General features: G+C 37.8%; 1 protein-coding gene across 3 annotated transcripts; it reads left to right on the top strand.

The window, feature by feature from the left end:
- The first annotated feature begins 353 nt into the window (after positions 1-353).
- Thap12 (THAP domain containing 12) lies at positions 354-21,197 on the top strand. Of its 3 annotated transcripts, XM_087211972.1 has the most exons (6): positions 354-494; positions 7,835-7,955; positions 8,745-8,839; positions 11,569-11,676; positions 16,191-16,227; positions 18,982-21,197. In XM_087211972.1, the coding sequence occupies exon 6, from the start codon at positions 19,155-19,157 to the stop codon at positions 20,913-20,915; it is 1,761 nt and encodes a 586-aa protein (XP_087068098.1). In that variant the 5' UTR covers positions 354-494; positions 7,835-7,955; positions 8,745-8,839; positions 11,569-11,676; positions 16,191-16,227; positions 18,982-19,154; the 3' UTR covers positions 20,916-21,197. The 3 variants fall into 3 exon arrangements, with proteins under 3 accessions (XP_087068098.1, XP_087068097.1, XP_087068100.1); XM_087211971.1 differs by lacking the exon at positions 8,745-8,839; XM_087211974.1 differs by lacking the exon at positions 354-494 and having other exon boundaries at positions 16,191-16,285.
- The last annotated feature ends 5,066 nt before the right edge of the window (positions 21,198-26,263 follow it).

Below are 26,263 nucleotides of genomic sequence, written 5' to 3'. Positions count from 1 at the left end.
ACCCTGGCAGGCTCCCTTCAGTGCGCGTGCCCACCAGCTTAAAAAATCGGTGGAAAGGAGGGCGGGGAGGAAGGCTGAGGGAAGAGAGGGCACCGCCGGGCGTCAGGGTGCATTGTGGGAAGGAGGCGGCAGCGTCCCGGGCGGGCGGGAGGTGCACCAGCGGTGGCGGCGGCGGTAAATCCTCCCGGCCGCTCACAGCACTGTAGAGCCACGTCCCCAGGCCGGCCTCAGACCGCGCGCCCCTCCTGCCCCTCGCGGCTCCTCGCACGCCCGCCCCTCCCCCCACGCGCCGGCCTTACAGAGCCGGCCGGCCGGCCTGGCTCCCCTCCCCGGCCCCGACGGGCGGGCGGGCTGCCCTGAGGAGGCGGGGAGGGGAGGACTGGGCCGGCCGGCGGGCGTGCGACGATGCCGAACTTCTGCGCGGCCCCCAACTGCACGCGGAAGAGCACGCAGTCCGACCTGGCCTTCTTCAGGTTTCCGCGGGATCCGGCCAGGTAAGCGCGGCGCGGCGCGGCTCGGCTCGGCTCGGCGCGGCGCGGCTCGGCTCGGCGCGGCTCGGCTCGGCTCGGCGCGGCTCGGCTCGGCTCGGCTCGGCTCAGCTCGGCGCGAGCTGCCGACCGCGGGCTGAGCGTCGTGGGGGGCGCCGCGCACTGTAGTTGGCCTCAGCCTGGGGCTGTGGAAGTGGCGGGGACCTTGCAGCACGTGCGCCGGCGGGGCTCGGGGCAGAGGCGGCTTGACGTGGACTCTCACCCTAGTTGATTGCTATGTGGCCTCAGGCAGTTCGTTTTCCTCTCTGGGCTTTAGGGGGTTTTTTAGCTGTCAAAGAGGGACTTGAACTGTGGTCGTGGACACTCAGGCTCTTCTTTCTCTTTGCCACCCCCTGCCCCAAGACAGTGCCTGTCACTGACTGTTCCGAGTCCGGCCGCCTTCTACGATCTCAAGGCAGGCCACAACCATTCCCTCCTTGGGACTTGTCATTGCTCAGTGTTCAAATTCAGGCTTTGACCGTTATTGATTATCTCTCTTGGTTATTATGAGGACCGCAGTTCCGGGATACACGTGAGAGCGTGGGAATTGGTATTTGAAACCTCCTCTTTGAGGTAGCCCACAAGCTGATTTGTATTTAGGGAGTGATTAGAGTAAGGACTGTTTTGAAAGGCTCTCTTATTGGTTCAGCCATTTAAAAGCAATGCATATCTACTAAGTGTCTACTACTAATGTTAAGTGCTGGGAATTTAGAGGTGAATGAGACGGTCATTGCTTGTAGAAAGCACATAAAACCATTAAAGGGGACAGGTAGATGCTACTTATTATTCAACAAATACTTAAGACCTGCTATGTCCTAGGAATTATTCTGAGCTCTGGTGGATAAAATGAACAAACGAAAATCCCTACCCCAGAGGAAATTACCTTCTAGCAGAGGTTAGGGGAATAGACAATACATACAGTAGTGTGTCAAATAGTGATAAATACCCTGGAGAAAAATAAAACAAAGGGTATAAGGGGAATACGTAGGATCAGGAGAGGCACAATTGCTGTTTTAAGTAGGGTGATCAGAGAAGGCCTCACTAAGGAGGTGAATTTGAGCAGAGAACCGAAGTAAGTGAGGGATCCAGCCATGCTATCTTGGAGAAGAGCATTCTGGACTCTGGAAATAGTATAAAGGCAAAGGAATGCTCACTGATGAGACTAAAAAGGGTGTGTGTGTATGGAGGGACAGATTGCACAGGAAATCATAGTCTATGGAAAACACTGGCATTTATTCTGAGTGAAATTTATGAACAGAAAGTGAGATTAGAAGAGAAAGATTTCTACTTTAACAGGATGGCTGAGTGCTTGTTAAATTGAAAGGAAACAAAAGTGAGACACCAGGAAGATCAAATAAAGGCTTTTTCATTAATCCAGATTAGTAGAGGTGGGGGTGGTAAATTGTTGCATTAAGAAAAGGTTTGAAGGTGAATCCAGTAGGGCTTGCTAATGGTTTGGATGTCAGTCTTGAGAGAAAAAGGACTCAAGGATGACTCCCGAGATGTTTAACCTGAGCATTTATTGAGATGGGAAAGACTGAGGAGAGCAGCTTTGGTGGAAAGATGTTAAAATTTTGATTTGGGATGTGTGAAATTTGACAGTACTGATAGATGTTTAAGAATAGATGTCTACTTTGATAGCAAACAGAAATGATCTCAGAATGGCAAATATTTAGATAAATGACTTAAATATAAGAACCATAACTACTAAACTCTTAGAAGAAAACATAGGCATAAATCATCATGGGATTTGGCAGATTCTTAAATGTGAAACCAAAAACACATGCAATAAAAGGTAAAATTGATAAATTGGACATCCAAAGTTAAACTTTTGGGTATTGAAAAACATTACCAAAAAATGGAATGAAAAGAAGATATTTGCAAATAATATAACTAATGGGGGCCTGTCTGTGTACTCAAAATATATAAAGAACTTTTACAGTTCAGCAAAAAGACAACTCAGAAAATGGATAAAGGATTCCAAAGAAGAGATACAAATGGCTAATAAGTATAAAAGTTCATCAAACTCATTAGGGAAATTCAAATAAAAACCACAGTAGTTAACAGTTAATCGTAAAATTACCATATCATCCAACAGTTCTATTCCTAGGAATGTATCCAAAAGAATTGCAAACTGATACTCAAATAAAAATAAATGTACACTGCATGTTCTCAGCATCACAGCTCGCAATAGTCAAAAGATAGACACAACCCGAATGTCTGTCAGTACATGAATGGATAAACAAAATGTATGTAAACACAACGGAATATTATTCTGCAATAAAAAGGAATGAAGTACCGAAACATACTAAAAAATGGATGAAGTTCAAACATGCTAAGCAAAAGAAGTCAGATACAAAAGATCATATATTGTATGATTCCCATTTACAGTATATGAAACATCCAGAATAGGTCAGTCTATAGAGACAAAGATTGGTGATTGCCAGGGACTGGAGTAGAGGAGTGGGGAACAACTGATTAGTAGATACAGATCATTTCTGTCCGTAGGAAGTTGAACATTTCTTTTTTTTTTTTTTTGGTACCGGGGATCAAACTCGGGTCCTTAGCTTGCGAGGCAGTCGGTGGAACCACTGAGCTAAATCCCCAGCCCTGAGTATTCTTTTTATTATACTCTGGAAGGAATGGTCTCTTGGGACTTACACCTCAGATTTGGAAGGAATTTTTAGATCTAGTTCAGTCTCCCTTGAAATGCTGGAATTTCCTCAATTGCAGTGACTTTTAAACTTTTTTGGGGTCATTGTCCCCTTGGAGAATCTTAAGATCCCTTCCTAAACATCCTTATTGGAATATAATTCACATACCATATAATTCACCTATTTAAAGTGTATAATTCAATAGTTTTTGGTATGTTACATTATTAAATCTTGATAAAGTATATGTAACAAAATTAGTCATTTTAACCATTTACAGTATTTATTTTTGTCATTCTAGAGATTAAAGCCAGAGCCTTGTGCATGCTAGGCAGCATGCTCTACCACTGAGCTATACCCCAGCCCCACTTTAACCACATATATATATTTTTTGGTACTGGACATTGAACTCTGGTCCTTGCGCTCGCACAGCAGGTGGCAAAACCACTGGGCTAAATTCCAGGCCCCATTTTAACCATTTTTAAGTGCACAGTTCAGTGGCATTGGTTATATTAATAACATTGTGCACCTATCACCACTATTTTCAAATCTCTTTCATTATGCCAAGCAAAAACTCTAATCATGAAACAGTAATTTCCCATTTTCCTGTCCATAGTTTCTGGTAAACTCTAATCCACTTTTAGTCTCTGTTACTTAATTTGCCTGTTCTTAGACATCTCACATAAGTGGAATTATACAATATTTGGCTTTGATGTCTAAATTTTTTTGTTGTTGTTTTGAGACAGGATCTCACTATTACTTCAGGCTGGCCTTGAACTCACTATGTAGCCCACGCTGGCCTCAAACTTGTGTCAATCCTCCTGCCTCATTTTCCCAAGTGGTGGGATTACAGGCGTGTATCACTACGTCCAACTGGCTTAATTTATTTAATGTAATGTCTTTAAGATAACTTTTTATCCAAACCAGATGTCATACTACATGCTTTTAAGTTCTGTATTTGACAGTTTCCTTTTCACTGTACCCAGAGTTATTTATGTGTGTTCTTTTTTTTTTTTTTGGTACTGGGGCTCGAACTTGGGACCTTGCGCTTGCAAGGCAGGCGCCAGAATCACTGAGCTAAATCCCCGGCCCAAGAGTTATTTATATAAAGTAGTCATTTAGAGAGGTGTTTGATGAGTTAATAACTATTTTAAAGGTTATTAATTATAACTCTTTGTTTTCCTGTAAATGGGTTATAGGGAAAGTTGATAAAGGATAACATTGCCATTGTTGAAAAGTTAACTACCATTGTTTTTTGTTTTGTTTTATTTTGGTTTGGTTTGGTTCTTTTGAGACAGGGTCTCGCTTTGTAGTTCAGGCTGGCCTTGAACTCACTGTGTAGCCCTGTTTGGCCTCGAACTCACAGCGATCCTGCCTCAGCCTCCCAATGCTGGGATTACTGGTGTGTGTGCCACCACACCTGGCTACCATTGTTAATAACAAAGATAAGTATATTTAATGCTACTAAATAGTACATTTCCCATTCATCATTATTTCTAAATTCCATGCAAGCTTTCAGAAACAGCTATTTAGAAATAATTAAAAATGCAAGATTATAATCAGTAAAGGACACTAGAATTTACATACCATAATAGATCTTACTGATTTAGAAGAAAGGACATTATTATTTTTTTAATGAAATAATATAAATCAGGATGGTGTCATGGAGGTCATTGGTTACCTGAAATTAAAGTTTAAAATCCCCTGCCAGAACAAACAAAAAAACTGCCTAAATCTTGATTGCCCCAGCCCAGCTTGCCTAATGCAAAGACTTGGCAGGGAACCTAGAGGTAGCTGTCAGTTGGGCTCATCTCCAAACTAGGTGAAAGTACTGGTGGAGCTAAATGAATGGCTCACATAAGAGTGAGTTGGGCAATTGAAGCTTTTCCTCCTCAGGCATTTAGTGTGAAGTTTTCCAGGGATCTTTTTTTTTTTTTGGTACCGGGAATCGAACTGGGGTCCTTGAGCTTGCGTAGCAGGCGACGAAACCACTGAGCTAAATCCCCGGCTCATCCAGGTATCTTTTTACAATTTAATCAAGTCTAATTGAGAGTTATTCTTTACCTTGTAAGATGTAAAGCAGTGGTTTTCTGGAGACTCAGGACAGTCCCTATCTTAGTCCACTGAGGCTGCTGTTACAAAATATCTTAGACTGGGTAATTCATAAATGACACAAATTCAAAACAAAATACCTTAGATTGGATAATTTATAAACAACAGTAATTTATTTCTCACAGTTCTGGAGGCTGGGAAGTCCAAAGGTCAAGACCACAGCAGATCTGGTGTCTGATGAGGGCTTGGCTCTCAGCTTCATAGATGGCACCTTGTTGTGCCCTCACCTGGCAGAAGAAGACAAATAAGCTCTCTTGGGCCTCTTTTATTAAAAAAAGGGCTTTAAACCCATTCGTGAGGACTTTGCCTTTATGACCTAATCACAGCCACCCTTCCAACAGTATTGCACTGGGGATTAAGTTTTGCCATGTGAATTTGGGGAGGACAGGAGGATACGGGCATTCAGTCCATAGCAGTCCCTAAGACCCTTTCAGGGAGTCTGCAATGTCAAATTGTTTTCATAATAACATTGATGTTATTTCATTTTTTCACGTTCATCCTCTCAGGAGTGTTCAGTGGAGTTTGGGGGCAAGGTACACTACATGATGGCATCATTGCTTGGATATGTGTGTGTTATGTTTTCTAGAATTTTAAAAATAGGATTATACAAAACTAGGTGTTTGGTAGACATTTTCTCAGAAATAAATGAAAGTAAGCCTGCCATTTCAAGGAAAACTGTCATTCTAGCATTCAAGTGAAGAATTCGAAGTTTGGAAAATTTATGAGGGCCATAAACTTGATGACTCTCAGCCAAACAGCCTTCTGATGTGATCATTGATGATATTGATACAATTTTTTTACATTGTACAATAAAATATATTATCCTTTAATATGGCCTGTATAACTCTCTGAACTAGTATTTTCCAAATGACTGATTTGTGATTTTAGAGACATGCATAGATAAAAGACCTATTCACATTGTAAGATACAGATTTCAAGTGTTATGCACAAAAACATATGAATTTCTTGGAATTGGGACCGTACTGAATCTAAATCAATTTGGGGAAAATTGATTTGTTTAGAATTCATTGTCCCAACCCAACTTGTGTATCTCTTCACTTATATTTCTCCTTTTAAAAAATGTGTTAGAGGTCTTTCACAAGATTTAATCTTACATATTTGATATAAAAAGATGGGTATAATTAATTGGGGCTTCTGTCTTATACCCAAATTGTCCTCATTGACTGGAATCTGAATTGCTCTTGGTATCAGAAACCTGTTTCAGCCTATTTCAGTGATAATATGGACAATACTATTCTGCGTGCAAGGTCTCCAGAGATTAAGAATTAAAAAACAAACTTAATGGTAGCAAGATATGAAGTTATTTTATAGTGAAAGTTTTTATATTTAATATTTGAATTTTGAAACAGGAAATATTTGTAATCAAGACATACAACTGTGCAAAAAATTATGGACAACTTAGGCATCATTACTGAGTTATACTTCTTGGTTGAGTGAAATGCTGCACAATTTAGTTGTGTGATTTTACTTTAGGTTTGAAATCAGTATGTTGTGATTTTACATATTTAGAGTGGAGGGAATGAAGTGTCAGTGTGGGGGGTGGTGTTAAGAGACAAGAAAATGTTATGTAATTATAACACAGATGTGTTCATATTTGTGACACTTTTTATCCATTACAGAATTTATATTCTTAGAAACTTGGAATGAGGGAAATAATGTAGTTGTGGCTTTTAGCAAATTACTTAACATTTCTATTCCTTGGGATCACTTGCGTACAAGAGGAATAATAATAGTATTCAACCTTGGAAAGGACTTAGAATAGTATCTAGCTTATATACAAGTGCTTAATAAGCATTATTATTATTTGTTTTTCTGAAAATCTTTAAGTACTAAGAGTATGTGGACTTTTTATCTTGTTCATATCTTCAACATTTTCTGTGTATTAGATTGTATAGACACAATCCATGCTTTCATGGAGCTTATAGTCTACTTTGTGTGTATCATTGTAGATAATAAAACATGTTCATAATAAGGCAAATGAGTACACCCTTCATGCTTCTGCAAGAAACTCTAGTGATTTATAGAATTTCCACCTGCAGAATTTTCTGCTATATGTTGTTCCATTTGTTTAAGTTGAAATACTTATGCTGTTGACCTTATGGGTTGTTCAACTTTTCACTTGTATTGCTTATGGGTGAGTCTTCTGTGGTGCTAGGAGGTCCCAGGGCTTGGAAAACCCAGGTTTAAATTGTATTTGCTGCTGGTTTTGGACATGACTTTGAGCAAATTACTTGTTATATCTTTTCATAGTTTATACTAAGTGATTTTTAAGGTCTCTTCTGTCATTTTGTTATTAACAACTTCTCCAAATTATGTTCTAGGAGAGAGGAGCAGGAATACATGTATATTTGCCTTAAAACCAAATGCTAAAGCGCTGGGGATTTAGCTCAGTGGTTTTGCCACCTGCTGTGCAACCGCAAGGGCCCGAGTTTGATCCCCGGTACCAAAAAAACAACAAAACGAATACTGAAATTTAAATGTTAAGCTCATAATTTCATAATTGTATTTTGGGTTTTCTTGTAGATGCCAGAAGTGGGTGGAGAATTGTAGGAGAGCAGACTTAGAAGATAAAACACCTGATCAGCTAAATAAACATTATCGATTGTGTGCCAAACACTTCGAGACCTCTATGATCTGTAGAACTGTAAGTAATAAATAGAAGAGTTTGGATTCTCTCTTACTCTATGTGGTTGAGAATATAATGTAAATATTTATTAATTGGAAGCTGTTCCCATGTCCCACCACTTTAAGATGAAAAGAAATCATCCAAATAGTATCTGTTTTATTCTTAAAATACTGAAGTTTTTCTTTTACTTCCCCCCATTTCTGATGCTTCATTCCTGCTCACCAGTGATAACTACATTTAAGTTTCTAGAAAATTCTAGATGAATATAACAGTGTATGTATAAGATAATATTGGTGTTTTTATTTGGAGCATTGTCTCTTAGAGTTTTGTATGAGTGATATCTTTCTTCATCTAGGAATGATGCCTTATGTTTTTATGTTTTTGAATGTACTCTTACAACCAACACTTAATTTTTATGTGCTATGTGCAACAACATACTAATACAGGTAATGTGAAAAAGCATTTCCATCAGTAATTTACAGTTTCATGGCCAGACTCTTCCCTTTCTGGGCCCAAGTTTCTAATGAGCAAATTAGATCAGACAATTTCTGAGATATTGAGATATTTAACCATCCAAGATTCTATTATTGCTGTGATTCATAAAAGGCACAAATAGGGCAGATTTGGTTGAAATGAAGCAAATGTAAAACATTTTAATAACTAATAAGGAACAAAGTTTTGTTAAATAATATATAGTATTCTTGTTTAGATACAACTAATCTATCATCTCAGATATTGAAATAGACAAATTTGATTTGAAGGTACACTATATTGTTATGCAGCAATTTATTTTGATATTTTTTTCAGATACATTTTGCAGAGGCATCAGAAAACTAAAGAATGATTGGGTTATTTTATTTCTCAAAATTAATTGAAGCAGATACTTGTGAAGTCATTGGGAGGTGAGCCAATTCCGGTTCAACAGTTTAATCACAAATATTTGAGGGATATTTTTTGCCTTGCTTTGTTAAGAGAGTAGCAATGATCAACCAAAATAAGAAGTTTCATGTTTAAAAGGCAAACTACTTTTATGTTCTTGACCTAAAATAAAAATATCCCAAATTATTATTCTAAATAATAAGCCATATGCATTTTTTATTTTTATTTCAGTAATAAATACAGTGTTTTAATTGGATACTTCTAACCAAATTAACGTGAGAAATTTGAAATCCAGTTCACTCTTGTATTCTTGTTTAATCAGAGGATAGAACAGAAAGATGAGTTAGTTGTTTTTTAAATTTCCAAATGATTCTTCAATCTTGAATAAATCAACACATATATGAAAAAATATATGCAAGATTAAATATCAAAAAAAGATTAGATGTTAAAAATAAATTAGTATCTAGGTCCAGTATTTAATAAAGTTTTTGGCTTCATTAGTTTGGCATTTAAGATTTCAGTAAACATTCATGACTAGTTCAGCCAAACCCAAATATTTTGTTATCTTTGATGCTAAAATAAGATGAGTACTGTTTGCACAAACCTTAAATCAGCAATTAAAGATTAAATCTTGATACTGAGTTAAAATTATTCTTATGAAAATTGGATATACCCTTTTTGGTGCATATGCTTAAAATTATTCATAAAAAATCACGTTTTTAAATTTATATTCTACTTTTTAATCTTTGTTTAATTTACCATAAAATAGCAAATTCAAATTTTTTAAAGTTCATTAGAATGGTTTAATCCCTCTCCTTGCTTAATGATTGCTAAGATGTGAAGAGTTGACTATGTGTTTGTGTATGTTTGCTTATTTTTGAAACTAGCTCATTGGGAAAGACGGAAAGCTTAGAGTGTCATAGGTTTTGCTTCCTTCAGTAATTGTGTCTCTAACCAACCTCTGATTAAAACTCCCTAGTAGACCCAGGATCACTAGCCCAGCACTAGAAGCTGAGTGTCATTGAGAAAGATTTTAGCTGGGGATGGTGCTGCATGCCTGTAATCCCAGCACTCTGGGAAGCTGAGACAAGAGGATGACAAGTTTAGGTGGAGTCTGGGCAACTTAGTGACTTAGTGAGAGCCTGTCCCAAAATTGTAAAAAATTTTAAAGTAGGGGAGTGGAGTTGGGGCTGTGCTCAGTGTAAAGGCCTTGGATTTAATCCCTAGTACCTCAAAAAAGAAAAAGAAAAAGAAATGAGAATGCCTTCTTTGTGTTTTCTGTGATGCATGAAATTGAAATAAAAAATGCTGACTCTGAATAGAAATTCTTCCCTAGTTAACAACTCTTGGGATAAAACTCAAGGTAGTATGTTCTTTTTAGTTATGTTTTCCCTTCGTATTTTCCCAGGCTCCCCTTCCTGGGTGAAAAAAATTAAAAAGGAATGCTATTTTTGTTTGGCATAGTCTTTGAGCATGCTTTAATAATCAGCTTTGAAACAATCACTGCTCCTAAAATAACTTCTTTTAAATGGAATGTGTTTTACTTTTTTTATTGCAACTTCAAGAAGAAATCAGTCACTGTTTCTTTGGACTAGCTGGGGGAATATAATAGCAGTTAATCATGTTATTCTCTTAAACTTCTTGTCACACCCTCTGGGCTGGTTGTGAAAGACTGTTCTTCTAGATATTGATCCAGTTTCTGGGTAGGTTGGATTAGGTTAACGGGAAATAAGGTAGAGAATGATCATCCTTCAATGATATGATCATTACAACTAAAGGGAATTTAGAAATACCTGGTTTAGTGTTGTAGAATGTAACTAGGTATATCACTTGTGGTAGGAAATGATTTCAAGTGGCATATGAATCGATTTTATCTTAGCAATTTTGTAATATGTGTTAAAAATATAACTAGCCTATCAAATATATTATTCTTAGTTTTTATTGCTTAAGACAGTGATAACTAAAACAATAAATAGGTTATATTAAAGTACAGATGCAGATATAACTGATCATTAGTATGTAAATAATTTCATTTTGGAAAATGTTGATTTAGTCAATATCTAAGTCTATTTAGAAGAGGAAACCGGAGTCCAAAAAGGAAAACCAGTTTACCTCATGTCTTTTAGTGAGTCATTGGTAGAGCTTGCACTAGTTCTTAGGTTTCTTTTGTCCAGTGTAACATTATTACTACTGTGCCTTGATGTTTCTCAGTAACAAAAGTGGAGTGAACAGTAGGTAAGGAGGGAAGCATTGTTATAGAACCCACAAAAGGGTAGGTTATTTGGGAGAGTTGTGGATCCTAAAGATTTGAGCTCAGCCAGGTGTGGTGGTACACACCTATAATCCCAGCATTGGGAGGCTGAGGCAAGAGGATCACCATGAGTTTGAGCGAGGCCAGCCTAGACTATTTAGTGACTTCAAGGTGAGCCTGAACTACATAGCAAGACCCTGTCTCAAAAAGAAAAGAAAATTAGGTTTGAGCTCATGGAAAGCTAGAACAGATTAAATTCCTGGGAGGCTGAATTAGAAATACTTATGCAGAATTCAAAATACATATACCTACCATCAGTTCAGTTCCTTAATTTGTAATATTAAGACTGCCAGAAAGGCAAATGCAAAAACAGAAATAGACTGACCTAAATTGAAGTCTGTATCATTTAGAGCCACAGTTGAAGAAGGACTGGGAAAATCATTAATGTAGATTATTTTTTCTGAAAGACCATCTCTGAATTAACACATGTTTCTTTTTCAGAGTCCTTATAGGACCGTTCTTCGAGACAATGCAATACCAACAATATTTGATCTTACCAGTCATTTGAACAATCCGCATAGTAGACACAGAAAACGAATAAAAGAATTGGTATGTCTGTACTTTCAAATTTCCCACTTTATAATACTGTGAAATCGAGTATAGGTACATTTATGTTAAAAACTGATCCAAGTAACTGTTTCACAGGTAGCATAATGGGAAGTAAATGGTGTGATTAAGTAGCCTGGATATAAGATGGCCAGCCTGTTTTTTTCTTGTTGAAGTTTTAAAATCCTCCTCAGATTTAGCCAGTTAATACTCAGTGTTTGGGCCAAAGCATGCTGTTGGTTATAGTAGGCTAACTCATTCCCTTCTTTGGATTGGATAGGAATAGGGGAAGGGCTACCTTTACTTCACTAGAAAGGAAAATAGATCTGAGGTATGGTTCCAGAATTCACAAAGATAAAAAGGAAAGTGTAGACATTAACATGGATAGTTTCAGAGATAAGGATTCTGTCACGGTTAAATATTGACAAACTTAAAAGGCTTAAAACCTTTGAATAAGGCGTAACTTAAGTATGTTTTTATATACCTTTGATATTGTTCAGTTCTAATGATGAAAACCTGCCTGTTTTTTGTTAACCTTTGGTGGGAACAAAATTAAATTACTCAATATACCTTCTGTTCTCATTACCACTGGCAACACCCTTGTATTGTTTTATTATTTTTCCTTCTTCATACACTATTACCATTCACATTCTTTCTCTCCCTATTGATATACACACTAGTATATTTGGTATATGTCAAATCAATCTATTGTATGCTTTTTAAAAGGTGTATTTAACTTTCGTTTTCTTCTGTGTTTACCTTTCATATTTAGATTTTGATCCATTTGGACTTTGAGTATATGGTATCCAATAGTAATTTAACTTCGTTTTTCTTTTTATAGAAAACTAGTTTTTCCAATGTGGTTGGCTTAGTCAGCTTCCTATGACTGTAACAAATACATATTAATGCAAGGCTGTTTCTGGGTCTGTTCCATGCGATCATTCGTCTGCTTACATTGGTACCACTCTGTTTTTACTACCATGGCTTTGTAACTTAACCTTACTTTTATTTTATTTTATTTTTTGGTTTTTTGAGATAAGGTTTTGCTTTGTAGTTCAGGCTGACCCTGAACTCACTACGTAGCCCAGGCTAGCCTTGGAGTCTTGATGATCCTCCTGCCTCTGTTTCCCAAGTGCTAGCTTAACCTTACTTTTTTTTTTTTGGTATGGGGATCGAACTCAGGCCCTTGCGCTTGTGAGGCAGGTGGTGGCACCACTGAGCTAAATCCCTGGCCCTGCTTAACCTTACTTTTATTTATTTTTATTTTTAAATTTTTTTGGTACCGAGGATCGATCACAGGACCTTACGCTTGTGAGGCAGGCGCCAGAACCACTGAGCTAAATCCCCAGCCTTTAACCTTACTTTTAAATGGTGATTGTTTAACTTTTCATTTTCAAACCTTTCTTAGCTGTTTGTGAACTTTTATTCCTCCATATTAATTGGAGAATCCTTTTGTCAAGATCACCTAGAATAGACATCTTCAGTATATTAAGTAGTCCCATCCATTAATTTAAAAACTCAATAAAATATCTGTGAAGGAACTAATCATTCACAAAACTAAATACTGGTTCTTTGTAGAGAATACTTTTAGGAACAAAAAACTTGGAAAATTTTTTTTTTTTTTTAAGTGATGTTAGTGATAGTACTGGTCCTGGGGATTGAAACCAGGGTTTTGCACATGCTAAACTAAGCTACACCCCCAGCACTTTGTTGAAGGGGTGGGGTTAATTGAAACTCTTACAGGTGAATGTGTACTTTCTTCTTTAGATAACTTTCTAAATACATTATGGTTCTTATTAGTATAGAGCACAAATTCTGGTTGAGAGTGTTTCCAACAATTTTCAAGAACTTTTAAAATGATTAATCATAATAGTCTCCTGAGTTTTCTGTGCAACTGATTGTGTTGTCTACAAATAAGAAAATTGTCTTCTTCCAATTTTTTTAGGTTTTTTTTTGTTGCCTGTCTTATTGTTTAGTCACTATTCCTAGGACTGTGTTAAATAGTTCCAGAGATGTCACATTGCTTTTCCCCTTTACATATGATGTGTGCTGTTTATCAAATTTAGGAAATTCCCTTCTAGTCTTATATTCAAGGTTTTTATTGGACCTTATTGAACCCATCAGATGCTTTTCTTGAGCCTATCACATAGAAAAGTTCAGTTTTTTCATTCTTTAATGTGGTGAGTGACATTTCTGGATTTTCTGATGTCAAACCATCTTTGCATTCCTCTGATAAAACCTAATCAATCATAATACATTTATTTTTATATAATATTGGATTTGGCTGGTAAATAGGATTTTCCATTTTCTTTTATGTACTTGCCTTAATCTAGTTTTGATATCAAGATTCTATTGGCTTTATAAATGAGTTGGATACCTTTCCCCTTTTCTTTTTTGTTCCCTTAATTTTTCTAAAAAAGTTTGTATAATGTAGGTACTATCTGCTCTTGAAAGTTTGGTAGTAAAACCATCAGAGGTTTGGAGTGGGTGAAAGTTGCTTTTGATGCTATTCTAATTCGTTGGATTTCTCTTTCTTTTGTTTCTGAAAGTTTATGCTCTTCATCTCAGACTTTCGAGTGCTTGCCTTTCTCTGTTTCCAAATTATTTAACAGTCTTTTCAAAGACCCAATAGTTTTTGTCCATGATTGCTATACTTGTGAACTATTTTATTGATTTCTTCTTGATTTGGAGGATTTGATTTTTTTTCTGATACCTTAAATGTTTATCTTAAATGTTTGTGTTGGGGGAGTACTAAGGATTGAACCCAGAGCCTTCATGCTGCGCTACATTCCTAGCCCTTATTTGTTTATGTATCTATCTATTTCTTTCTTTTTTTTTTTTTTCTTGAGTCAGAGTCTTACTGAGTCACTGAGTTACCCAAGCTGGGCTCCAACTTGGCAGTTCTCCTGCCCCAGTCTCCCAGGGTGCACCACCACACTAGGCTTAGCTCATATTTATGTGTATTCACAGCTATGTTAAAGGTGCAATGCTTTCGCTTTCTAGCTCTTAGTATTTTGTAATATTACATTTATTTAATGTAGAATTACTTTTGTTTTTAATTTCCAGACATGGATTTACTTTTTTAACCATTTAATATTTTCAAACGTCACTAAGTGATGCATAGAAGATACTCACAATCTGATATGTTCTTTTTAGGTTTTTTGCATTCTTTAATGCTGGTACCAGCTTGATTTTTATTCCTTCTGAGTGGTCTGCTTTTCTTCATCAAAGTTTTTGTAATTTTCTTCTTTATTATTGGGCATTTAAAATTTTGTGTCTAGATTGAATTTTTTTTTTTTGGTACCAGGGATCGAACTCGGAACCTTGTGCTTGCGAGGCAGGCGCTGGAACCACTGAGCTAAATCCCTGGCCCTAGATTGAATTTTTTTATCCAGCCTCTTGACCATTGTATATTTGAATACTTAATCTTTCAGTTTTATCATAATTTTTACATTTTTTTTGCAATGCTAGAAATCAAACTAAGAGCACGGCACATGCTAGGCAAACAAATCCTGTACTATAGGGCTTCATTGTCAGCCCCAGGTCTTAATAACATCTTTTAAATTCTAATAAATCTTCAGTTTTCATTTTTTAATGTATGTCTTCTGTTTATTTCTACTTTTCTGCGACTGCTTACAGATGGATGCTGACACACAACAGTGTTCCATATCAGCTCTCTTCTTAGTAATATGTACCAGGGGTGAGGAGTTCAATCAATTCCTGACCTATAGCTGTCATTTCCCTGTACTCTCCCTATCAGGGAACCTCAGATAACATCACAGCAGGCACTCAGTTTGCCATCTTTGAAACTGTGTGGCCCACCAGATAAGGAGGGAAGTGCCAGATTGACATTTCTAGTTATCAGAGCTGTCCAGAAGGCATCTTGCTCTCTTCAGCTGTTGCTGGCACTGCTACTTCCCTGCCACAGAGTAGGAACAGGGTAGCTTATGATCTAAGCATCATAGGGGGTTGGAGAGAGTAAGGGCACAGCTATAAAGTTATTCCTCAGTCTAACCCTCCGTGTAGGTTATCAGTGCAAAGACTATGGAATGCATTCATTTCTCTTCCATGCTGGCACTATGTTGCCTTCTGCTTCCCAGGAATTTCTCACCACTTTTGTGTTAGTTTCTGTGATTCAGATCCTCCCTCTTAGGTAGTATCTTCAGGGTTATATTGGGAAGGAAGATGATTTGCATCCTCCTGAATTTGATCCCATGCATCATAGTGGGCTTTCATGCATTTTATTGTCTAGTAAACACCTGTAACCCAAACTTAGAGTGATTTAGCTAGAAAATGAAAATGGCATATTCTTTCCCCTCTAGGATTTATATGAGCTGGGCATCATTAGCAAATTATTATTCTGATTTTCCCATAACCTATCTGAAAAAAAATTCTATATATAAAAAAATTTATGCTCTTGAAAGAATAAAATTTAGCTCAAAATACACTTTTTATTTGTGAGTCTAAGATGATATATTAGAGATCTGTTTTCTTTAAAGTTTTTTTTTCTTATTTAGAGTGAAGATGAAATCAGGACACTGAAACAGAAAAAAAGTAAGTGATAATGTTAATGACTCGGCTTCTGAATGCCTTTTAAAAAGGCCTTGATCTGGTAAGGACAAATAAATATGTTTTATGTCCAAAGCTACCTTAAGAATGGATGTAAGAGTGTGGTTGGCTTTGTCCTGTGGTCTGGAATTAATCTGAGACTAAAGTCTTAATTTGGCTTGTCTTTGTCAATGCTGCTGTGCCACACATTTTGTCATGTGCAGGCCTCAGAAAGGTCACTCTTCCCTTCTGGATGTTCTGAGTGTGGTAGGGGTGGCACACTGACGGTGTCCCAGTAAAGGAAAGGGCAGCAGTAAGGGTAGGCATTACATCTCTGTCCATCTAACTTGGGGTAAATAAACCTTTGTAAATGTTTAAGGAATAAAAGCTGTGGGGCACTTGGCACACTGGGCATAGTGATCACAGTAGCCTTTTTGTAGGTCTTGATACCGGGCTGTGTTACTGAAGGATAAGGGCTAGAAGTTGTTTTGCTTCTTCTTGTCAGTTCTTTTGTTCCTCATGTATCTCCTCCTATTGCTGTCCTTAACATAACCTTTGACTGATGCTAAATCATTCTAACTGCCTTATTCAATACTAATTCATTTAATTCTTTATAATAGCTCTTTGGTAAACAATACTAGTTCTTTTATGGATGAGGAGAAGAAAGAAGGGAAAGGTACTCTATACAAAGGTAGAATGGCAAGAAAAAGGGTGTTAGGGGAAACTATGCTGATTTTGATGTTGGAGTTTCTGATAGCCAGTGATGCGTAGAAAGTAAACTCAGAGGGAACCACAGTAGCCAGAACTTGCAGTACTGTGGGCCGTTGGCAGTCAGAACAGTTGAAGAGTTTGTAAGTACAGTGGTACCTTGGTTCAGGAGCTCAATTCTCTCCACAATTCTGGTCACAAACAGAACTGGACAAGAACTGAATCAAATTTCCCCATAAGATCAACATTGAACCTAACTGCTGAAATGATTCAGTTCTTGTCCAACTCAATTTGCAAAGAGAATCATGGAAAGACTCAGGGTACCACTGTAATGACATGAACCTCAGGTCCACGTTACATAGAGCACTTTATTAGAGTAAGAAGCGTAACACTGCAGTCATGAAGGCCAGGACTCAGGGAACTTGTAAATGGATGACCTACCCATGGAAAGATGTTCAAAAGGAGTGGGATTGGCTTTTCATTTTCTGTGCTTTGTTCTTTAGTGAGCATCTTTTTGAAAAAACAAAACAGTAGAATTAGTACTTGTTAATTGGAAGTGGAGAAGTAATGGAGAACAAAGGGAAGATAGGAAGGAGAGAGTAAGACTGGCAGGCAGCATCCAGGATAACCTCTTGCTTTCTGGCTTGGGAAAACCGACCTAGCACATAGCACCACTCTGTGGTATATGAGGAACTATATAAGTGCCAGGAGGAGCTAAGAAGGGATAAAGGGGTGCTCCCTACCTTTGCTGAAACTCTGGTGAACCTCTAAAGGGGAAGAGATCCCTGGAAGCATAGCTTATGCGGAGTCTAGTCAGACTAGACTGGACAGCCTGCTTTTCCCATCTGCTGCTTTTCTGGAGTGCTTCTGCTATTGGGAATGTCCTGCCTGTTCATATCTTCCTTATCCATGTCATTATCAACTGTAACTTCTCTGTCCTGATTTTTTTGTCTCTCTCCAGTGTCTTAGTTACTTTCTCATTGCTGAGACATAATATCTAACACCTGTGGCCTACAATTTGTAGAAGTTTCAGTCCATAGTCAGCTGGCTCCAAGGCAGGGCAGATGATGGAGGTGACTTGCTTATGGCATGGCAGTGAAGCAGAGCAAGATCAAGGGAAGAGGAAGGGAGATACCCTTCTAGACCACAACCCCAGTGACTCACTTCCTCCAGGCTTCACCTCTTAACATCACATTTAGCTATTAACTCATCAGTAGATTAGTCCACTGATGAGTATCATGCCCCCATGATCCAGTCACCTCCCCACAACCCCATCTATGAGTACATGAGGCTTTGGGGAAACATCTAGATATAAACTTTAACACCCAATTAATATCATGTTTATTTGGTGGCCCGCTCTAATTTTAGTTTTAAGAATTAGGTTCTAATTGTGATTTTTAAAATTTAGATTCTTTTCCTGTAGCCACCACTGATCTGTATGACTGTGAATAGGACATTAAATCTATAGAGCCTTACTCCCATCCAATACAAAGAGAGTAGACTAAAATTTCTAATTGTCACCCTAAATATTACATGAATCTATGTTATCTTGGTTTCTATGGCGGTCTGTGTAGGCTGTGTCTAGGCTTTGGAGCCAGACAGACCTAGACTTGATTTCACTTCTATCCTTTTAATTGTATTTATGTCCTTGGACAAGTTATTTACTATCCTTATTTGCCAAGTAGATCGATAACTGTGTGCCTGGAAATGCCAAGCACAGTGTCTTCAGTAAATCTTACTTCTCTTCACCTTTGTTTTCTGAGGGCATGGACTATCTGTCATTGTTCTGAATAATATATGAAATGCCTTGTTAGATTATTAAAAAATTGTTCCTACTTTATTTACATGTGGGATTAAAATATGTTTACAGTGTTTGTCTCTCCCACTAGTATCTTTATTTTAATCTCTGTATCCTACTCTGTGGTCCATTAGATGCTCTGTGAAAGTTGGATGAGTGTGATTTTAAATATTTACCAATAAAAAAAGTAATTGTTTTTTTTTAGTGCAGTTCCTCATTAGCCTCTTTATAAAATTAACTCTTATGTTTTTCAGTTGATGAAAATTCTGAACAGGAACAGAAGCATAAAGAAACAAACAATAGCAATGCTCAGAATCCCAGTGCCGAAGTTCAGGGGGATGAACAGGATGAAGACATTTTACCTTTAACCCTTGAAGAGAAGGAAAACAAAGAATACTTAAAGTCTCTATTTGAAATTTTGATTCTTATGGGAAAACAAAACATACCTCTGGATGGGCATGAGACCGACGAAATCCCGGAAGGTCTGTTTACACCTGATAACTTCCAAGCTTTGTTGGAGTGCCGGATAAATTCTGGTGAAGAGGTTCTGAGAAAGCGCTTTGAGACCACAGCCGTTAACACATTGTTCTGTTCAAAAACACAGCAGAAACAGATGCTAGAGATCTGTGAGAGCTGTATTAGGGAAGAAACCCTCAGGGAAGTGAGAGACTCACACTTCTTTTCCATCATCACTGATGATGTGGTGGACATAGCGGGGGAAGAGCACTTACCTGTCCTGGTGAGGTTTGTTGATGAATCCCATAACCTGAGAGAGGAGTTTGTGGGCTTCCTGCCTTATGAAGCTGATGCAGAAATTTTGGCTGTGAAATTTCACACTACAATAACTGAGAAGTGGGGACTAAATATGGAGTATTGTCGTGGCCAGGCTTATATTGTATCCAGTGGATTTTCTTCTAAAATGAAAGTTGTTGCTTCTAGACTTCTAGAAAAATATCCCCAAGCTATCTACACACTCTGCTCTTCCTGTGCCTTAAACATGTGGTTGGCAAAATCAGTGCCTGTGGTGGGAGTATCAGTTGCATTGGGAACAATTGAGGAAGTTTGTTCTTTTTTCCATCGATCACCACAACTACTTTTAGAACTTGACAGTGTAATTTCAGTTCTTTTCCAGAACAGTGAAGAAAGGGGTAAAGAATTGAAGGAAATATGTCATTCTCAGTGGACAGGCAGGCATGATGCTTTTGAAGTTTTAGTGGACCTCCTGCAAGCACTTGTTTTATGTTTAGATGGTATAAATAGTGACACAAATATTAGGTGGAATAACTGTATAGCTGGCCGAGCATTTGTACTCTGTAGTGCAGTAACAGATTTTGATTTTATTGTTACCATTGTTGTTCTTAAAAATGTCTTATCTTTTACAAGGGCCTTTGGGAAAAATCTCCAGGGACAAACTTCTGATGTTTTCTTTGCAGCCAGTAGTTTAACTGCTGTATTACACTCACTCAATGAAGTGATGGAAAATATTGAAGTCTATCATGAGTTTTGGTTTGAGGAAGCCACAAATTTGGCAACCAAACTTGATATTCAAATGAAACTCCCTGGTAAATTTCGTAGGGCTCAACAAGGTAACCTGGAATCTCAGTTAACCTCTGAGAGTTACTATAAAGAAACCCTGAGTGTCCCAACAGTAGAGCACATTATTCAGGAACTTAAAGATATATTCTCAGAACAGCATCTCAAAGCTCTTAAATGCTTATCTCTGGTACCCTCAGTCATGGGACAGCTCAAATTCAACACATCAGAGGAACATCATGCTGACATGTACAGAAGTGACTTACCCAATCCTGATACACTCTCAGCTGAACTTCATTGTTGGAGAATCAAATGGAAACACAGAGGGAAAGACATAGAGCTTCCATCTACCATTTATGAAGCCCTCCATCTGCCTGACATTAAGTTTTTTCCTAATGTGTATGCCTTGCTGAAGGTCCTGTGTATTCTTCCTGTGATGAAAGTTGAGAATGTTCGCTATGAAAATGGACGAAAGCGTCTCAAAGCATACTTGAGGAACACTTTGACAGACCAAAGGTCAAGTAACTTGGCTTTGCTTAACATAAATTTTGATATAAAACATGATCTGGATTTAATGGTGGACACATATATCAAACTATATACAACTAAATCAGAGCTTCCTACAGATAATTCAGAAACTGTTGAAAATACTTAAGAGACTTTCACAGTGGGCTTTTTCTCTTTTTGGGGGGCTTTTTCTTGTATTTGCTGTTTGAAGGAAAAGCTATAAGGGGTATGTAGGCCCCTAATCACTGAATATGTTAGCCCACAGGCCTGTCATTGAATATATTAGCCATTGATAATCTCCATATTTAAATGGCCCCTCTGAATCCTCGTGCGCCTGAGACCTGTCTGTTTTTCTCCATGGTTCCACCACCTGCCTCCCAAGCGCAAGGTCCCGAGTTCGATCTCCGGTACCAAAAAAAAAAAAAAAGAATGGCAGAAGATGGCATTGTAAGTGCCACACTTCTCTTTGGTGTGACCTCTGCTGGTGGCATTATGGAATTGTTTTAAGTCATTTTAGACAACACACTCACTGTGGATCCGCTTTCAAGTATTGAGTTGTCAGTTTTTGAAGAAATGAATTTTGAGGTGGTGTGGGAGAAAATGCATCTTATAAAATGTTATGATAAAGGCTATCATTGACCTATGATTAGTAGGAGTTTTAAGTATGTTATTAAAAATCTAATGGGCAGTTAAGGGAATTACTAAAGAGAAGTTTATGAGCCTACCAGATTTCAATGTAGATTTTGCCTTTATGAGCTTAAAAGAAGAGGTTACAGTTTAAGCTTGAATGGAAGAGCTTGCCACTGTTATTCCACATCTAGTTATTGCTGTTTACATTCCTTTGTGGAACCTACATCTTCATAAGCTTCTTAGCAGGTAAATGTTGAACACTTCTGCTTCATTGTCAAGGCAGAATCAGAGGCCATCTATACAGGCAACTGACTTGTCTGTTTTCTTGTCTTTTTCCATGACTTATCTACTGCCTCATCTTGATTTATAAGCAAAACTGAAAACCTACAAAATGAATGTTTTGTGGTTTATCTAGAAATAATACAGAAAATAATTGCTGTTATTTTTGGTGAAGAAAATTTTGTATAGTTTATTTCAATCTAAATAAAATGTGAATTTTGTTTAAAGTTCAAGTACATTTATTTTTAGAGGAGTCAAAACATTCCAGCAGTAAGTTCTCTCTCTTTTTTTTTTTGGTACCAGGGATTGAACTCAGGACCTTGCGCTCGCGAGGCAGGCAGTGGCACCACTGAGCTAAATCCCTGGTCCTGTCTCTTAAATTTTTATTTGGTAATGAGCTTTACAATGTTCATAATTCAAGATGACTTCATCTTTTATGGGGATTTTTGGTTTTTATTTGTTTTGGTACTTGGTTTACTATTGGAGGTATAGGAAAAGATACTTTAATTAAAACTAAGAAATTGCTAAATGCATGACTTACCTACCTGGTTTTTTAAATAATATATATTGTACTATATGGCTCGTGGTGTAAATTTTCAGGGTTTATGTTATTGCTGGTTAAAATGTTAATGAATTGGGCTGGGGATTTAGCTCAGTGGTTCTGCCACCTGCCTCACAAGTACAAGGTACCAAGTTTGATCCCCGGTACCAGAAAAAAAATGTAAATGAATTAATTGCAGAGCTACCATTAGGTTGTTTTATTTTGGAGTGTCACTTGAGCTTCAGAAAGCAGAGGATGCATTTGCTGGAGCCCTGGGTCTGAAATCAGAACACCTAACCCATGGAGAATTTTTTTAAAAAGCTTACAGAAGCCTCTGTCCTTGGCAGAAACAACTGATCAAGTTCATGATGGCAGTATAACAGTGAATGACACAGTTGGTCCCTTAGTACTTTCATCCAGTTGTTAGGGCCACTTGAAAATGGTGTGTCCATAGCAGATTATTTAACCCCAGTCAGTTTCAACTATATAGCCTACCTTAAGGTTGTGCTATGAGGGTTAGGTAATTTTTGTCATCAGTACCCTCTTGCTTCTTTAATAATAGCCCCAAACTTACTGGCTTGAAGAGACAGCTTATCATTTCTCTCAGTTTTTTGAGTTGGTTAGGTGATTCTTTTGTTAGTCCCACTTGGGTTTTCTGCATTTGGCTGGCAGATTGGCTGCGAGTGTGGGAGGCATGGCTGGATCATATGGTCCTTTATCTTGGGCTCATGTCATGGTGATCCTAGAGTACCAAGAAGTCGAAGACAATACTTTCAGGACCCGAGCTTAACTCACCAGAACATCACTTCACCACGTTCTTATCAAAGCAAGTTGCTTGGCCAGCCTGGATTCAAGAAGTGAGGAAATAGACTCTCTTTGAGGAGATTGTCTGTAAAATATGGCCTTGTGTTCAGTCCACCACAGCCTGGAATCCAAAAACATTTAGTCAGCAAGTATTAAGCCTTTAAGGTGCCCATCATTTATGTTTATAACCTATGTATATTTTCTAGTTTGGGAATCTGTTGAAAGTTTAAATACTCCTAATTTGTTAAAAGGCATTTTTATAACCTGATCCTTGATGGTAATTTTGGTGGTAGTCTCAGATGAAACAAACTGTCTTTTGCAAGATTAGATAGTTGGAAACTTGTAGTTGTGCTGACTATTCATTGTTCACAAGTATTAATTAAATGCTTGCTATTTGTCAGGCTTCTCAACTAAGTGTTGGCAATTCTAGATGCACTTTCTGCCTCAGAAGAGCATACAGCCAAGAATTGGCCCACGGATTCATCAAAATCAAAGGAAAGAAAACTGTCTATGAAAGACTTGTGCAGTTAAAAAAAAGTTCTGTAGCAGATCTAAACAGTTTGCAAAATGCAGTAGGAGCTGTAGTCAAGACAACATAATTAGAGGAATGGAAGGCTAGTGTAGGCAAAGGATATGGTGTCTATAAAATAAATGAGAACAAATCCTTTAATCATAATTTTGTGTAATTTTCAGTTAATTCTTAGGATAACTAGTGAGATAAATAAATTGAGTTGAAAGAACCTTTCTCTGGAGGCCAGCTCTTCTACAGTAACTTAGCTGGATCTGATTTATTTTTTATTTTACAACAATCACTTTTTAAGTGCTAAAGTGAGTAATCCATAAAACAGGAAAATTATACTTGCAGTATTAATATTTATATGATATTTTAGAAAGTTTATAAAGCACCTTGATTATCTCATTCAAGTTCTCAGAAAAACTCAGGCAGGTATCCCCATTTTTCAGCTGACAAATCAAGCTCACAGAAGTGAATTAATTGCCTCAAATTATATAGTTAATAAGTGCCAGAGCCAGGTACTTCAGTACAGGGTTTCAATCTTAAAATTGATTGTGAAAGCCACTTCATTCTTAAGGTTTGTAAGAGAAATATTTGCTTTGGGAATGACCTTTTTTATGTTCTTGCTTTATCCATTGCCAGCTTTCAGCACAGCATCTAAAATGCACTCATAGTTGACATGAGTTCCTTGCAAAAGAAGAACCTTGGAGCCTGAAACTACAAACTGGGGGTAGAAATGCAGCCACCTTTGTGTGGCTGCCAAGGCACTACCACAAAGGTCCAGGTCCATTTATTTCACGAGAGTGGGTGCAGCTGTCTTCTTGACATGATCAAATGTTCCTCTGCAGCCAGCTTTTGGTAGCCAGAAAAAGCAAAGTAATTTTTAGTACAGATTAACAAAAATATCTACTAGATCAGTTTCAGGAAACATTACTAGCTTAGAAACAGTAAATGTGTCTATATGTTTCTTTACGTGGCAGTGGAGTTCCAGACCTTTTTAAAAATGTCCTTTATTTCTTACCATGAATACTATATAAATAGAATACACTACCTGCCACTGTATTTGGTTCCATAAATTATTGGAAGAGTGAACAACATACTTCAAAACTAAGTAGAGGCAGTAAATCTGCCCCTTTTTAATGAGCTTAAATTTACAGTAGTAGTTTAAACATCTGGAAGTTTAAACCCTTAATTCATTCCAAATGTTTAACAAAGATATACTGCAAAAGAGGATATTGTAATTAGGGGATCAAGAAAACTATTGACTCAATCTGAGGCCTTTCTGTTTTGCTGTATGTACATTAATCACATAAAACTTAAGAGGCTGACAGTTCAAAAAGAGAAGAGAGACCCAGATATCCATGTTGGCGTGCTTATATGATCAGCTTTGGAGAGTATAGTTATAAGAAGAGTGAAGTTTAAATACTGTTAACATCTAGGATGTAGTGAGATAGAGTGAGATAGGGCTGTTTTTCTGTGATCTGTACTTACAGATGTAAGGTTTTTTAAAATTATTAAAATGAGTTAGAGGAGTCAAAACTTTTGACTTCTAAATTGTAATTTTGATTAATGCTTTTTTTTTTTTTTGGTACCGGGGATCAAACTTGGGACCTTGTGCTTGCAAGGCAGGCGCCCGAACCACTGAGCTAAATCCCCGGCCCCTTGATTAATGCATTTTGTAATCCAAGAATCTGATTTCTAGCTAGCTCCTTGAATAAGAGTAAGCATCTTTCAAGTGCACCCTTTGTAAGTCTCTGCTGGATGCCTGTTTGGATGGAGGGTTCTGTTTTTCTTAGCAGATCAGGATGTGGAGCAGGAGGAGTAGTTACAGTCTACAGAAACAGCTGTTTCTAAGAATGCTTAGTTGTACAAGGTATGTGGTGAAGCCCTTTACCTGTTCTGTCTCATTTGAACCTCTTTATCCCTATGAATAAAATACTCATTACCATCTTCAGGTGAACATGTAAGAAAGCTTTCATACAACTACTCAAAGATGGAATCAATTCTAACATGATGTAAAGATTCACAAATTGAATGTGTTGTCTTTTGCATCTACTTTTCATTCCAATTTCATAGACTATATTCAAAAGCTGTGGTGCTCAATCTGTAGAACATCAAACACAAAACTAAATGTGGATACAAAGGTGAATGAAATAGCGCCCATGCCATGGACATACAGGTAAGATGGAGTCCAGGCCCTGAGCAAGCTGAGTTACATGGGGGAACCAGATACATAAGACAAGGACTGCCAGAAGCCAGGCTAAAGGAAGGTAAACTGATCATCCTAACCAGCTTGTGTTTCAGAGTTTAAAGGGCAGTATTAATAGTTATGCCAGAACAACAGATAAACTGGGAATATCCAGAGCATACCAGGACGTATAATTGCCATAGCTAGAAGACACCCAAGGGTGTGCAGGGAGTCCAAAAGGGAGGGCCCAGGCCAGGGATTTAGCTCAGTGGTGCCACACCTGCCTCGAAAGCACAAGGTCCTGAGTTCAATTTCCAGTACTGCAAAAACAAAACAAAAGGGAGGGCCCCAGCCAGTGAAAGGCAGTGACCTAGGTAAGCCCATCACCTCACACCCTGGTCTCGCATAGATGTCACTGCTGGGGACCTCCCCATTCCTGAAATTTGAGACAAGTACCTCTTACATGTACTACCAGGTTTGCCTAGTCTGCTGAATATAAGTGCTACAACAGTTTGTGTAGTTCTGCTGTGGCTATGAGTT

Source organism: Heterocephalus glaber, unplaced genomic scaffold (assembly GCF_053883595.1).
Source record: "Heterocephalus glaber isolate CG9 unplaced genomic scaffold, H.glaber_assembly_v1.0 deba00001428, whole genome shotgun sequence".
Classification (NCBI taxonomy): Eukaryota; Metazoa; Chordata; class Mammalia; order Rodentia; family Bathyergidae; genus Heterocephalus; species Heterocephalus glaber.
This window is presented reverse-complemented; position numbering and strand designations above follow the sequence as displayed.